Source organism: Pipistrellus kuhlii, unplaced genomic scaffold (assembly GCF_014108245.1).
Source record: "Pipistrellus kuhlii isolate mPipKuh1 unplaced genomic scaffold, mPipKuh1.p scaffold_m20_p_13, whole genome shotgun sequence".
Classification (NCBI taxonomy): Eukaryota; Metazoa; Chordata; class Mammalia; order Chiroptera; family Vespertilionidae; genus Pipistrellus; species Pipistrellus kuhlii.
The window spans coordinates 21450830-21466639 of record NW_023425438.1 but is presented as its reverse complement, the minus strand read 5'-3'; the positions used below and the strand labels follow the sequence as shown (position 1 = coordinate 21466639).

General features: G+C 34.8%; 1 protein-coding gene across 3 annotated transcripts in view; it reads right to left on the bottom strand.

The window, feature by feature from the left end:
- The window catches only part of PPP1R21 (protein phosphatase 1 regulatory subunit 21), a 54087-nt gene that overhangs the window by 17933 nt on the left and 20344 nt on the right, over window positions 1-15810 (bottom strand). For all 3 annotated transcript variants that reach the window (XM_036435256.2, XM_036435258.2, XM_036435257.2), the window contains exons 10-15: window positions 13496-13597; window positions 13323-13411; window positions 10027-10163; window positions 7957-8049; window positions 5689-5816; window positions 1507-1659 (exon numbers count right to left, since the gene is read on the bottom strand). In XM_036435256.2, coding sequence (XP_036291149.1) covers window positions 1507-1659; window positions 5689-5816; window positions 7957-8049; window positions 10027-10163; window positions 13323-13411; window positions 13496-13597 — 702 coding nt within the window. The remainder of the gene's footprint in view (window positions 1-1506; window positions 1660-5688; window positions 5817-7956; window positions 8050-10026; window positions 10164-13322; window positions 13412-13495; window positions 13598-15810) is intronic.

Below are 15810 nucleotides of genomic sequence, written 5' to 3'. Positions count from 1 at the left end.
CGGGCACAACCCCAGTGTGGGGTGTGCAGGAGGCAGCTAATTGATGTTTCTAACTATCTCTCTCCCTTCCTCTCTATAAAAAATTAATAAAATATATATTTTTTAAAAACACACAACATATTGTCCTGCACCAAAATAGAAAGATAAAGGAACAGGAGAGACAATCTAGAAATAGACAAAAGCATATATAAAAGTATATTATGTGACAAATGTTTCATTTTTAAGTCAATGATGAAAGGGTAGTCAAAATAAATGGTACAAGAACAACCAGCTAATAATTTAGAAAAATATGTAGTTAGATTACTGTATATACTCCTCATATCAAAATAAGTAAACTTAAGATGGATTGGAAAGCACAACCTAAAAATTTAGACCACAAAAATACTAGGGGAAAATATAGGTGACCATTTCAACATTAAGAAGTACCCTGAGTTTCCAAGATCCCCCTAACTGAGAATCACCATGGTTAAGAAAAAGAATGGTTTGATGACATAAAAATTAAAACTTTTATTTAGAAAAATTAGTACAGCAAACGGAGGGGGAAATATTTATAATATCGATATAATAAGAAATGAAAATCCTTAATATAGAGAGCTTTCTACCCTAATTAGGAACATTTATTTAAAAACAGATAAATAATTTGGACAGGGAACTGATAGCCTAAATATTCATAAATATTTATAAAATTTCATTAATATTTATGAAAGAATGTTCCACTTCAATAATAAGCAAAGAAATGCAAATTAAAATAACAATAAGGAACATCTTCTCTGAGGTTGACAAGTTATTGAATTAGTTAGTTAAATTTACACTCCTATTATTGATCAACTATAAATCGATAATCTCCCTAAAGTGTCAAACTATGAAAATGTGTCAAAACATGAAATATTCATAGACTTTGAGCCAACAATTCCTTTTTTAGGAATTAATCTTAAAGGTATAACTAAAACAATTAGACAAATATAGAAAGATAGGTAGCCATATACATTGTTAAAAGTGTGTTTGTCTGTATGTACATGTGAGCGTGTATATATACACACATTAAAATTTTTTTGGATACAGATATACTCTAGCAAAGTTAAGAGTAGTTAGCTTTGGGTGATAGGATTTGGGGTGACCATAATTGTCTTCATTTACAGCTCTATCTTCTGATTTCTTTTTGCAATGATTGTATATTTTTATTAGATTCAGATAAAAATTATAAATGTATCCCAAATTATTTTTCTGTTTCTACAAGTTTAAGATTTCCTGAAGTTTGACACCCTAAACAGTCTACCAGGTAATGGAGGCATGACTCCAACATGGCCTCTGCATATATCACATATTAGGTTTGGGTGTTTATTATGTCCTCCTCCTCAAATACCCACAACACTCACCAAACATCTGTGCCTCAAAATTGTGTAAAATTTAAACACTGTAGTATGAGTTGCAGAAAAACTCTTGCCATTCTCTGGAATTAATCCTGATTTTTTCCTCTGATTTAAATGTTAGCAGAAGTTCACTAACCTTTCTCAAAACCTTCATGTAGGCAGCAGCTTTTTTCTTGTACTGTAGCATGCATTCGGCGGAAAGAGGATTAATGAATCCACTTGCTACCTTAGGCCCATAGCTCAGTGAAGCAATGAAGTAGTCCACATTATTGCTGAAGAAAGATGCAATCTAAAAGAAGTGCAACAAGAAAATAGATTTTGTTTTCAAAAAACATATATCTATATCTATATCTATCTATCTTATTATCTATCTATATAAAAAGCCAGCGACCAGAACACGGTAACGACCAGAAGGACCAGTTGCTATGACACCCACTGCAGCCAGTGAACCAGAGGGATCAGGGGGTGGGGCCGGCTGGCCCACTGCCCACAGCCCCTCCCCACAACAACCCCCACCCCTAATCGGCCCCCTCACTCCAACTGGAGGTGGGGCCCACTGGCCAATCACCCACAGCCCCTCCCCTCAACCGCCTAGCCCTGATTGGCCTATCAAAGTGGGGCAGGGCAAGGCCAGTTGGCCCACCTCCTGCTCTCTCCTCCTCACAACAGGCCCAACCCAGAGCCAGCTGGACCCTACCCATGCACAATTCATGCGCTAGGCCTCTAGTCTAATATATATATATCCATCCTATATAATAAAGATGTAATATGCAAATGGTTGTTATGCCATGAAGCCTAATGAGTGGATCATGTATCAAAGGGAGGGTGGGACAGCGAGCTACAAGCCAGCGACGGAGGGGGCAGGGCAGCAAGCTATGAGAGGGAGTGGGGGAGAGCTACACAAGGGCGAGGCAGCGGGCAGAGAGCTACTGGTGGGTGGCAGCAAGCTACTGGTGCACATATTCATGCACAGGGCATATATATATATATATATATATATATATATATATATGCTTTCGAAGCAAAGTAAAAGACACTGAGAATGAAAATGAAATTTCAGCACCTGCTCAAAAGCCCACATTTTTTATTTGAGAATGCCTAGGCAATGATTTATATTATTATAAAATGACAATATCAATATAAATATTGAGACTATTCTTCTGACAGGTCTTAATCTAGATAACTTTTATTCTTCCTAAAAACCAAAACTGATTCTGATTTATTCAGACTATTGCTAGATGATGTTCATGAGCTCTGGATCTCATTAATTCTGCCACTGCTCTCAAAAATAGACATATTTGAATTTATACATTCCCCTTTGAATTTTAACTTCAAACATTTCATATTACAACATAACCCATGACATAGGCATCTTAAATATGCACTCTACTTAAATTTAATTCTGTAAATCTCAATCTATATATCACAAATATAATAGAAAAGACTGAAAATTAAGTAGATCCTTGTTATTTACTGATTTAAACTTTATTAAATCTATATAAGAAGTCACAAAAATCTGTAACTTTGTTGGGCCATAATTTTGAATCTATGTGCTATATTAAATTCTAGTATAAATAAAAATATCTAAAGAAGTTCTTAGCTAGAAAATTTATTCCATTTTGATAAGGAAAAGTGAGTTATGAAACAGAGTATTCTACACTGGCAAAAATTGCTCAAAAAGTAGGCAATTACTAATGATTTGAAAGATTATAATTTTCATTAATAATTTACCTTGTCAAATAAAATTCTCTATTAGACATTATTCAGAAAATGAGTAACTAAAACTTTTGAGCTATGTTTCTTATGCATGACATAGATAATGATATACCCAGTGTTTGCATTTAGGTCATGGTAGTATACAATGAGGTTTATTTATTCTTTCCTATTCTTATGTCTATATTTTCCAAGTGTTCTTTCAAAAGCATGTTATACTTTTTAATTGGGTTTTTAAATAACAAACAAAATTTATTTTAATCAGTCACATTAGCTACAAATTAAGCTACCACAGACTAACGTTAGTTCAGGTACTTATTATAGTTAAAAAACATTTATAAAAAAATTCAGACTGAGCCAAAACCGGTTTGGCTCAGTGGATAGAGCATTGGTCTGTGGACTGAAAGGTCCCAAGTTCGATTCCAGGGCATGTACATTGGTTGCAGGCACATCCCCGGTGGGGGGGTGTGCAGAAGGCAGCTGATGGATGTTTCTCTCTCATTGATGTTTCTAGCTTTCTATCTCTCTCTCTTCCTCTCTGCAAAAAAATCAATAAAATATATATTTTTTTTAAAAAAATTCAGACTGAAAATCAAATACCTTTTTTGAGACAAAATTTTAAAGTTTTAAGCAAGTCAAATCTAAAATAAGCTATGAGTATACAGGTATTTAATATTCCCGAGTTCTCAATAAAAAAAAAAAGTGGCAAATGCAGAGACCCTGTAAAATGGCAATATTCTCTTTTTCTGGAATTTGCCTTAATTGAATCAAAGTTAGAATTATCCTCAGAAAGCTTCCAGCATGCCTGTAGATAAAAGTATTAAAGCTGAGGCAGTGGATATGGCTTTCTGTCTAAGGAATCCTATGGGCACAGATCTATGAATTGATAGAACCTAAAGAAAATACCTTTTAATTATGGCTCAAACTATAGCAAAACTGCACAAAGACAAGTCTGAGTTTGGGAAAAATAATACTGAAGATCTGACATAACCTATGGTCATTTCTGATTAACTTAAATCACTGGAAAAATTTGTTTCTATTATGGTCAACCTGTCAGAAAAATAATGGTATATAAATATAGAAATTAGCATTTCCTTGAGAAATTATGTTGTCTGTTGAAACAAATGGGCTAAGATCGTCCTAAACACAATCCTTTCAGCTTCATGCTAGTACATATGGGGAATTCTCATAGAAATCTTAACCTTTAAAGGCATGCATTCTTAGAATGCGACTTCTGCTAAAACTAGGTATCCAAGATAGGATGAGTTTTTAAGAATCTGCACGTCAGCCATCCTATATAAGCCTAATATGCAAATCAACCAAACAATAGAACCACCACCAGAGGGCAGACATGCACTGACCACCAGGGGGCAGACACTTGATGGAGAGCTGCCCCAGGACAGCCAAGGCAGGTGCCAGTGGGGGCCTCCCCATCGCCCCTCCAGTCGCCCCACATATTCGCCCTGATCGCCAGCCAGGCCCAGGAACCCTATCGTGCATGAATTTTGTGCACTGGGCCTCTAGTTTTATAATAATACTTAAGTACTTAATGATCCAAATGATCATTATCCAGTATTAAGAGTTCAATGAAAAGACATATGTTAAAGGCACTTTAAAAGTACTTGTTAAGGTAGAAAACCACAGAAGTAGCTTTACCACAAGTATTATCAAAATACAAACAAAAAATTAGAGGGGGCCGAAACCAGTTTGGCTCCGTGGATAGAGCTTCAGCCTGCGAACTGAAAGGTCCCAGGTTCGATTCCGGTCAAAGGCATGTACCTTGGTTGTGGGCACATCCTCAGTAAGGGGTGTGCAAGAGGCAGCTGATTGATGATTCTCTCTCATCGATGTTTTTAACTCTCTATCCCTCTCTCTTTCTCTCTGTAAAAAAAAAATCAATATAATATATATTTTTTTTAAATTAGAGGGGGAAAAAATACCAATTTTTTTTCTCTTTTTACGTACTCCAATTTTTAAATATACCCAAGGGTCTTTCTATATTGAGACCATCTACAATCTTTAAATGACCAAATAACTCATTAAAACATAAAGTGTGAGTGATCTCCTTAGTCATGACAAATGCTTAACAATAATTACCACATTGGTTTAAATAGTGGGTAGGGAGGAGGGAAAGGGAGATAACTTTATTTTACAAAAAGCCTGAGAGTCCAAAATTCTTTCACAGATCAATTTTCCTATATCACTGAAGGAAGGGGAAAACAAGCATATTTAAATATAGAATTTAATGTCAATATAAACAGAGACATTATGCTAAGTGAAATAAGCCAGTCGGAGAAAGATAAATATCACATGATCTCATTCGTATGTGGGATATAATGATCAACGTAATTTGATGAACAAGAATAGATCCAGAGACAAATGGTAAGGGGTGAGGGGAGAGGTTAGAGAGCAAGCAAAGGACATGTATACATGCATATTAGCATAACCAATGGACAGACACTGGGGTGGTGGGGGCTTGCCCGGGGTGGGAATGGCTGTGGGGGGTAGGGGGGTGTCAATTGGAAAAAAAGAGACATATGTAAACTTTAGACATATATACACACACACACACACACACACACACACACACACACAGAAAAATTACCTTTCCTGCTCCATTTGTTAATGCCACTACTGATGACAGGATGCAGTCATTCGTTGTTATGAGCTTCTGTGTTGCTGTTGGAAGTTCATGCTCTATTGTTGCTTTTTGACTATAATGTTTGGAAATATCTAAAAAGCAGTTGAATGAAAACCCATTACTACCTTGTACAAGTGACATATACTGGTAGATAACTAATCTCTTACCTTCTCATATCTATTCTTACAAATTTACTCAAAAATGGTCCTAAATTTTAAGATTGTGCTGAATATCAATTAGATCGCAAATCCTCATGGAAAGAACAGAGAGAAGTGAAGGTCCCTTAATACCATCCTGACATCTCTGTTACAGCCACCAGCTTGTATGTCTACGTCCCTTATCTGGATGTTAGCCCTTATTCTAGTGTTGGGTAAATGACCCTGACCAGCATTTAACCTGATTAAAAACCCTGATTTGATAGTCCAATAAGCAAAAATGAGAATTTATCTTATATTTACATAGCAAACCATGAGCCTTGAAGAGAACAACCAACAGAGGCACAATAATGTCCCACAATCCTTACTGGACCTTCACTAGTTTGCTAGTACACACTTAAGCAATGAAAAATGTCTGCACAGACAAAGGATTGATACTCCAGTGCCTGGCTTCACGTGCTGCCTCCTCCAGTCCAAGAATATTACAGGAAGGTCTGTGGTTAGAAAAGCACAGGAGAGAGGCTTAGATATAAATATGTTAAGACAAACTACAGTAGGTGAAACTAGCCAAATATCTAAAGCTTGGAGTTTTCTGGGTCTCTGAGAAATAGAATAATTTTGTCTTGGAAGTAAGGGAAAATGGGAGAATTATTAAGACAACAATGATTCAAAAAGAAGGGTAATTATATTTTTAAATAATAAAGTGTTTACTATAAGCCTTCTTTGAATTTTTTTTAGAATACTTTCGTTATACAGCATTATCATTATCAACAAAGCTAAAAATAAATAACACAATATGAAAATTAAATTTTATAGCAGGTGTGTAATCAGAGACTTCAATTTACTGAGAATCAGAAATTTAGTTGATTTCAGACAGTAGATAATTAAGAGGAAACAAGAAAGAAATGATATTTGAGGTTTAACCTGATATAATCATGATAGTTTAATATAAATACCACAAATTTTATGAATATTATTTTTACTAAAATTTTAAAACTAGGGTATTATTTTATTTATATATTTTATATACATATATACACATATAAACTTTTAATTTAATATAATTTAAATTTATAGAAAAGTTACAGCCAGTTTTTCCTATTGTTAACACATTACATTACTGTAATATAGATGTCACAGCAAAGGAATCAACTAACTAGTACATTACCATTATGTTTAATATATTCTTAAAAATAAATGATTATTCTCTATATATTCAGAAGAGTGAATAAAAATTCTACTGAAATGCTGAACATTTTTTTTGTATACTGAACTTGCTAACCCCTAACATAGACATTTTCTTTCTATACATCACAGAAAGTTTTATTTAATATTTTATAGGAAGTGTACAATACTATAATACAACTTGGTTGGTAGGCAATCTTAGTTGATTGGTAGGTGATTGAGACACTTATGAAAGATGTACAATACTAAAAACACTTCTATTTGGATCAGTGCTGTTAGTTTGATAATAATTCTCCCAATCCAATTGTTTATTCTTTATTCAGTCCAAATATTTTAAATATTTAAAGTGTTCTTTGACATTAAACTTTAATTCCAAAAAGAACAAAGAAATCAGAGATTTTTCTTTTATGTTTCCTATTAGTCTACTCACTTTAGACTAAACATCAACAATTCTCACTTCAAATGTCCCTTGTAAAAGTATCAATTCACTCCTATTTTAAATCCATGTAGGATACACAGCTTTTATAAATCTCTCTCTCTTTTTACAGAGACCAGTCTGCCTGTCTGCCTGCCTGCCTGCCTGCCTGCCTTCCAACTCAGGGCAGAGCAGGAAGGGAAGAGATTTGAACAAGAATCTCTTAAACACAAAGCTGCTTCTGTTAATGCCAGTTAACACTCACTGTGAGGTTTCATGGGAGATACACAACAGTCCTCCAAGCGAGGTAAAGAGATTTGAAGTGTAAACCTAGCAACAGGACCCCAGAATCTTGCCAACCATCCTTCATGTTTCCCAATATTCTCTCTATATATCACGTTCATTTTCAAGGTCAGAAATAAGTGGAGGCACAAAGGGAGGCACAAAGGGGAAACCCAGATCTTCCCACAATCTCACCTTTCATGACATCATGAAATCCATCCAGAGCAGCACCAACGTTTGTTAAGACGGTACTGAAGTTTGCCCGCAGGAGTCCATCTGGCTCCGTACCTAGGAAACCAAAGTCACAGACCTAAGCATTTTCCCAGAAGACTTAGCCTGAAAAATTGACAGCCCGCTATCTCCCCATAATTTTGGGAAGACAGAGAACGAAGACTGTTTGTGATATGTTGAGAATAATGGCTCTTAACATCATTGCAGACAAATTCAGATATAACGGCAATAAACATAAAGACATATCTAACTAATTTGCATTCCCCATGTCCACAAATATTTTCAATGGTTAATAATCAAAATTAAATTACTAAGCAGGATTATATCTTTCATGATTCTTCTGGAAAAGAAGGTCTTTGTGGATTTTCACTTTATTACTCTATAACACTTTTCTCATTTTATTCTTTCCCTACACATTTTTTTAAAAATATGTTGTTATTGATTTTTAGAGAAAAGATCTGAATAGACAGGTCTCCAAAGAATATGTGCAAGTGGTCAATAAGGGCATGGAAAGATGCTTGACATCATTTGAAACCACAGAAATGCAAATCAAAACTGCAATGAGATACCACTTTAAAAAGTCAAATAATACTCGATGACTAAAATAAAGTCAAATAATAAAAAAAATTGTAAGGATATGGAGAAATCAGAGGATCTGTAGAAATTATACATTGTTGGTGGGAAGATAAATGGTGTAGCCACCTTAGAAAAGAGTCCGGCAATTAAACACAGAGTTAGCATATGACCCAATTTCACTCCCAGGTATAATATATCCAAGAGAAGTGAAAAGATATGTCCACTCAAAAACTTGTTCATAATTGTCTATAGCAGTGGTTCTCACCTTCCTAATGCTGTGACCCTTTAATACAGATCTTCATGTTGTGGTGACCCCAACCATAAAATTATTTTCATTGCTACTTCAAAACTGTAATTTTGCTACTGTTATGAATCATGATGTAAATATGTGATATACATATTTACATATCTTAGGCGACCCTGTAAAAAGGTTGTTGGACCGCAAAGGGGTCGTGACCCACAGATTGAGAACTGCTGATCTATGTAGCATCATTACCAATAAGAGCCAAAAAGGTAAAAACAAAGCAAATTCCATGGACTTATGGATAAATCAATAAAATGTAGTATAGTCATATAACAAAATGTTATTCTCCAATAAAAAAAAATGAAAGACCAATAAATACTCAATGTGGATTAATCTTGAAGAAATTACGTTATGTAATTCGAAAGAAAGGAGTCAAGATGATCACATATAGTTCTATTTATATAAAATGTTTGGAATAGGTAATTCTAAAGACAGAAAGTAGATTAGTTATTGCTTAGCACTGAGGAGGGGCAGAAGGGGAAATAAAGAGGTGAAGCTAAAGTGTACAGGGTTTCTTCTTAGGGCAATGAAAATATAGATTGTAGTGATGGTGTATGTTTCTGTGAATATACTATAAGCCAATGAACTGTACACTTTAAAGAAATAAGTTGTATGGTACGTTAATTATATCACATTAAAGCTGTCACCAAAAAACAACAACAAATCACAGTACCAGGAAAATGACAGCATTTTTTAAAAAACAGCATTTAAACTGAGATCCATTCAATTACCTAAGAATACATTTTTGAAATTAGAACAAAGGGAAACAATTGGCATTTTTACTACTAAACCCCTTACGCTACTTTTTGGAAAGCTATTACAAATTCTTTTGTTTTGTCTGTCTCCATTTTTAAAAGAAGGAAAGGAAGGGAATTAATATGAATGCATATCTTCAATTACATCTTTAATTTAACCTAATAATCACATTTTTTATCACCATTTTAGAAATGGGAAAACAGGTACAGGAAAGTAAGGTGATTTTCCCCAACTTCATAAAGGTGTAAGGGGCTGGAGGACTTGAATTTGAGTTTTTCTAATTCCAGATCCTATGCTTGGCTCTCTCACCCCAGCTCACATCTGGCTCGTATCTCCCTCCTCTGGCTTCTTGTTCTCTAAGTTCTTCAAGTTGAACCATGAGTGACAAACATACTCACTTGGCAAGGCGAGAAGGCTGACATAAGTCTGCAGCTTCTCAAACACAGCTGTCATCTTTTTCATGTCCTGAGACAGTTCTAGATTCCTGGCTCTTAACGCAGATGTACAAAGAGAAGATTCACATTCTTCTTCTAAACTAGAAGTGGGCAGATATTTTAAAGTGAGCATCCTGAACATTTTCAATTAGCTATAAGAAACCATCTACATTCTCAAACAACTCTACCCAGAGACAAATTTTTTTTTTTTTTTAATTATCTCGCCGAAACCGGTTTGGCTCAGTGGATAGAGCATCAGTCTGCAGACTAAAAGGTCCCAGGTTCGATTCTGGTCAAGGGCATGTACATTGGTTGTGGACACATCCCCAGTAGGGGGTGTGCAAGAGGCAGCTAGTCGATGTTTCTCTCTCATCAATGTTTCTAGCTCTCTATCCCTCTCCTTTCCTCTCTGTAAAAAAAATCAATAAAATATATTTAAACATTTTTTATCTCATTTAAAAGGTTTCTTTTTTTTTTTTTTTAATCCTCACTCAAGGATATGTTTTCATTGATTTTTAGAGAGAGAAAAATGTGTGAGAGAGAAACATCGATTGTTTGCCTCTCACATGCACTCCAACCAGGAATCAAACCCATAACATAAGTATGTATCCTGACTGGGAATCGAACCCAAACCTCTTGGTATACAGGACAATGCTCTGAGCCACCGGCCAGGGCTGAGGTTTCATGTTTTATACCATGATATGTAAACCTGCCTGCTGCAAATGTCAATGGAATAACAGAGGACTAAATAGGAAAAAATAAAGGCGTGTATCCATTATCTCTTCATCCTGAGAGCAGCATGAAAATGCTTCCCTTAAAAATATTTTCAGAACAATATTTCATGGAGTGAATTCCTACAGAGAATTAATCAAATATGAACTAGTAGAACTTTTTTAGTATACTAAATTGCAAAAGCCATGCAGATTGGAATAAACAATCCATAAACTCAAATCTAAAAGTAAATGGTTAGCCGGGACCGGTTTGGCTCAATGGATAGAGCGTCGGCTTGGGGACTGAAGGGTCCCGGGTTCGATTCCGGTCAAGGGCATGTACCTTGGTTGCGGGCATATCCCCAGTAGGGGGTGTGCAAGAGGCAGCTGATCGATGACTCTCTCTCATCGATGTTTCTAACTCTCTCTCCCTTCCTCTCTGTACAAAATCAATAAAATATATTAAAAAAATAATAATAAATAAAATAAAAGTAAATGGTTAACATTCATAAACTACATTGTGTCATTTTCAAATTTATATGGTTACTGTAGAAAACTCAATTATAAATTTTTAAAAATCCTTGTGGATTCCAGCCAATGTGGCTCGGTGGTTGAGCGTTTACACATGCACCAGATGCACTAGGAGGTCACTGGTTCAATTCCCCATCAAGGCACATACCTAGGTTGAGGGCTCGATCCGCAGTATGGGGCATGCAGAAGGCAGCCAATGGATGTTTTTCTTTCATCAATGTTTCTATCTCTCTCTTTCCTTTTCTCTCTCTCTGAAATCAGTAAAATGTTTGTTATTTTTTTAAAAAAGAATAAAGTTCCTTGTGGACACAGCACTTTATAAAAAATGTTGCAGGTGATTAAGTAAAATGCTTTTTACACAACTAGAGAAATTATTAGCACAGGAATGATCATCATAACACTTTCCTTGACCTTCCACTTTATTTATGGCAGACAACTTCACTGAATATTAAGCCCATTTACCACTAAAGAATATGTTATCTTGTCAAAGTGATATTTAAACCAATGACCAAAAATTGCCTAGAAACACAAATACCTGATGAGGGAGGACTAAGAGCATATGAAACAGAACATTCCAAGAACAGAAATCTTAGATCAAGAAATAACTTATCCATTCTTTCTAAAAATGTAATGGTGAAAAAAATAATAGAAAATAAAAATGCATAACTGTTTCAAGTAGTAAGTGTCACTTTGCAATAGTTCCAAAACAGATTTTTCTTAAAAATAAGCCAAATCATAATGTTATTTAAATATCTAGAGTCAATTTTCAAAAACAAAATAATTACATTGAACCATAACATGTAAGGATATGAAAAGAAACTATACTTAATAATACTTTAACTCCCTGATTCCTAAAATTCTGTCATATGCACAAATCATAGAATTTAGTTACTGACACGCCTTAATAGGTTATAATTAGGAAATAAGATGGCTGTTATTAATTTTTAATTTTTTTAACAACAAAATTTTATATTTTTGAAAAGTTAAAACCTACTTACTACTTTTGTTTTATAAGACCTATTATCACTTGTACATCTTCAAAATCTATAAGTAACTCATTTACATATTTTTAAACCTTATTCTACATGTATGTTCTTCTTATATGTCCTATTACTCTTTTTTTAATATTTTTTCATTGATTTCAGAGAGGAAGGGAAAGGGGGAGAGAGAGATAGAACATCAATGTTGAGAGAGAATCATTGGTCAGCTGCCTCCTGCATGCCCCCAACTGGAGATCAAGTCCACAACTCGGGCATGTGCCTTGACCAAAATCAAACCCAGGACCCTTTAGTCCACAGGCGACGCTCTATCCACTGAGCCAAACCAGCCAGGGCTGTCCCATTACTCTTTGATTTTTTTTTTAAAGGTTAAATCTGAGATAAAAATATTTAGAAACAGAAGTCTTGGTAGTTTTAGGTCATAAGTATCAAAACTTTTAATCAGTATTATCAACTTTCCAGTTACATAAATTATTTTCTCTTGCCTTCCCCAAATATTTAAGGTGGGATAGTTAAGGTTACTAAATGACATATCCTTTAAGGGCTAGAGTAGATTAAGTTTTTAGTTTATAACTTAAATAAACTACTAATAAAAAGAAGAATATACAATTTCAAAGAAACCTAACGACTACAAATCCAAATATAATTAACTATTGTAAAACCCCCCCCAGATATTTACTGCAAAAAAATAGTAAGAACCCAAAAATGAAATAGTTTTTGCAATAAATGTGTCATTCACGATCACTGAAAATAAAAATTCATATAGTATTATGTAGTGATAGTAGTAACCACAGTACAGAACAACAACAAAAATCCTAGCTGATGAACTGCAATTTCATTTTCTTAAATGTAAGTTTACACTGTACAAGCCTCTTTTTTCCTGTTTCACAGAAGTCCAACTGGTTGTGGTACAGACAGGTCAAACAGACACAAGAGGCACATGCTTCTATTTATTAACTCCAGTGCAGGTCAGGTGACACCTCACAATTCCCCAAGCTCCCCAGCCTCGAGGAATAAATACCTTTTTAACTGATAAGGAAGAATCTTCCTAAGAAAACATATGTAAGAGGTTAAATGCTCTGAGAAAGTTTTCAATTTCACAGTTGTCTCCTAGAAGAGAAAAACAATTTTGAGGTTAATAGTTATTTGAGAAAGAGGAGCTCCCACTTCCAGAAGTAAAACAAAGAAAATTACCAGGACAGTCACAGTATCTTCAGTAATACTTTCAAATAAATGAAGCATTCCTTCCTCAAGAGGGCGGACATAGGACGCATTTTCATGAAGGTATTGTGAGAACTAAGTAGAAAGGAAGGAACTGAGTTACATCACTGGAAACTAATGAATACCAACATATTTGTAAATAGACTTACTAACTTACAAGCCTAAAAACTTTTTTGGGGTAAATTTTGCTTTTATACAGAGATGTTCCCTCCAACAGTCCCAGGTACTATCCTCAAGTCCCCATACCAATATAAAATGAGGACCAAGAAGAGGAATGACATAATGAACAATCAGGCAGCCCTCTTCCCTTAACTCCTGCTTCTCTCCATAGGGATCCTTGCTTTAAAAAAAAAACTACTATATATTAATATATATATATATATGTGTGTGTGTGTGTGTGTGTGTGTGTGTGTATACACATATATTAGTTTTTATATATATATTTTTTCAAATATATATATATATATTTGAAAATCAAAACTGTGTGACAGATTTCTGTGTTATATACTTCATTTTTTTCTTTTTCTTTTTTTAAATATATTGTATTGATTTTTTACAGAAAGGATAGGGATAGAGAGCTAGAAACATCAACCAGCTGTCTCCTGCACACCCCCTACCAGGGATGTGCCCACAACCAATGTACATGCCCTTGACTGGAATCGAACCTGGGACCTTTCAGTCCTCAGGCCGAGTTTCAGCTATACTTCATTTTTTAACAAGTCTATTGAGTATATAGCTTCTTTTACTTTTACTGTATACAATATTCAGGATTACAATTCCAAGAATATAATTATCATCAAAAAAATGATATAAAAACTTTTATAACTGTCACTGATACTTGAATATATACAAAGGATTAATTCGGCAGGAAGAATAGATTAAGAGAAGATCCTATAGGCATTTAAATGATTTAGAAGCAAAAAATAAATTTTCACTTATGAAATACTTCATTTACCAAAGTATTATATAATGGCTCAAATTTTGACTTCTCAGTATAAAAAGTCTCATTCTGCAGAAATGGAATTCAGTTGACCCTACCCCAAACTACTCAAACATATGGCCCAGGGAAATTCACTTAGTTATCTTTGGGCTTTGATCTTTAGCGCTATAAAAAAAAAAAAAAAAAAAAAAAAAAAAAAAAAAATGAACTCTAAGCTTACAGGTGTAAACAAATACTTTAAGATCCTATAAACAAATGTAAACATTCTAGTCATCTTTTAGCAAATGGTTTTTTAATCTCTTTCAATATTTCAGACTTACTAGAAAATCACATATCATAGGTCAAAGCATAAAAGAGAAAATATTGAGAATATATATATATTTTTCAAAGTAATGAAGTGTATCAGACAAAATTCCAATAATGGATAAAGAACCAGGATTGAGTAGAAAACATTTTTGATATTACAGGAACTATTAAAATACATATAATTACACTAAAATGTTGCAGTGCTGTTTTCCAGGTCTTCTGACAGCTTTTTCCCACAGTGATACTAAAGACCCTTTCAAAGACCCAAGTTTTAATTTTTATAAACTTCAAAAGACTTGTGGGTCACACCAAAACTGATGAAAGCCAAGTACCTACTAAAGCTTCTTATATGTAAGGCATAATAATAATGTTGATGGGACCCAACCGTTATTAAGTGCCGTTCTTAGTGCTTTGCATGTATTGTTTCATTTAATCTTCATATACACAGACATACCTGTAAGGTAGGCACTCTTATCCCCCATGCTAAAGATGAGGACTGAAGCACAGAGAGGCTAAATAAATTGCCCAAGGGGAAAGACTTACACTGGGACCCCAAAAGTCTGATTATAGTGGCCAAGCCTTTGCTATACTAATGTAAATGGCACGTGGGGGATCCGTGGACATAAGTACAATACAAACCATGGGAATACTGCGTGGTTGAGGCATCAGGTAAGTGGGGAAAATGGCATGACTCATTTCAGGCGGGCACTTAGCAAATGTTTATAGCAAGATCCCTCATCTTCTTTCCTGTGGGGACAGCCCTTAAGATGGCCTGAGGATCTCTGCCTCCTGCTGTTCATGGCTTTGTGTGGCACTATTGCAAAATGTCTCAGGATTGGCCTCAGTGACAGTGTAATATGGCAGAAGTGATGGTATGTGAAGACATGCACACTCCCTATACTTTCCTACTCCATGATTTTGTTCATGTCTCCCTCTTCTGGGGGCAAAAATGCCTATACCACTTTTCTCCTTCTATACAAATCATGCTCAGTTTTCAAAGCGCGTTCAAATTGCCAAAGATTCATTCCCAGACAATGCCACG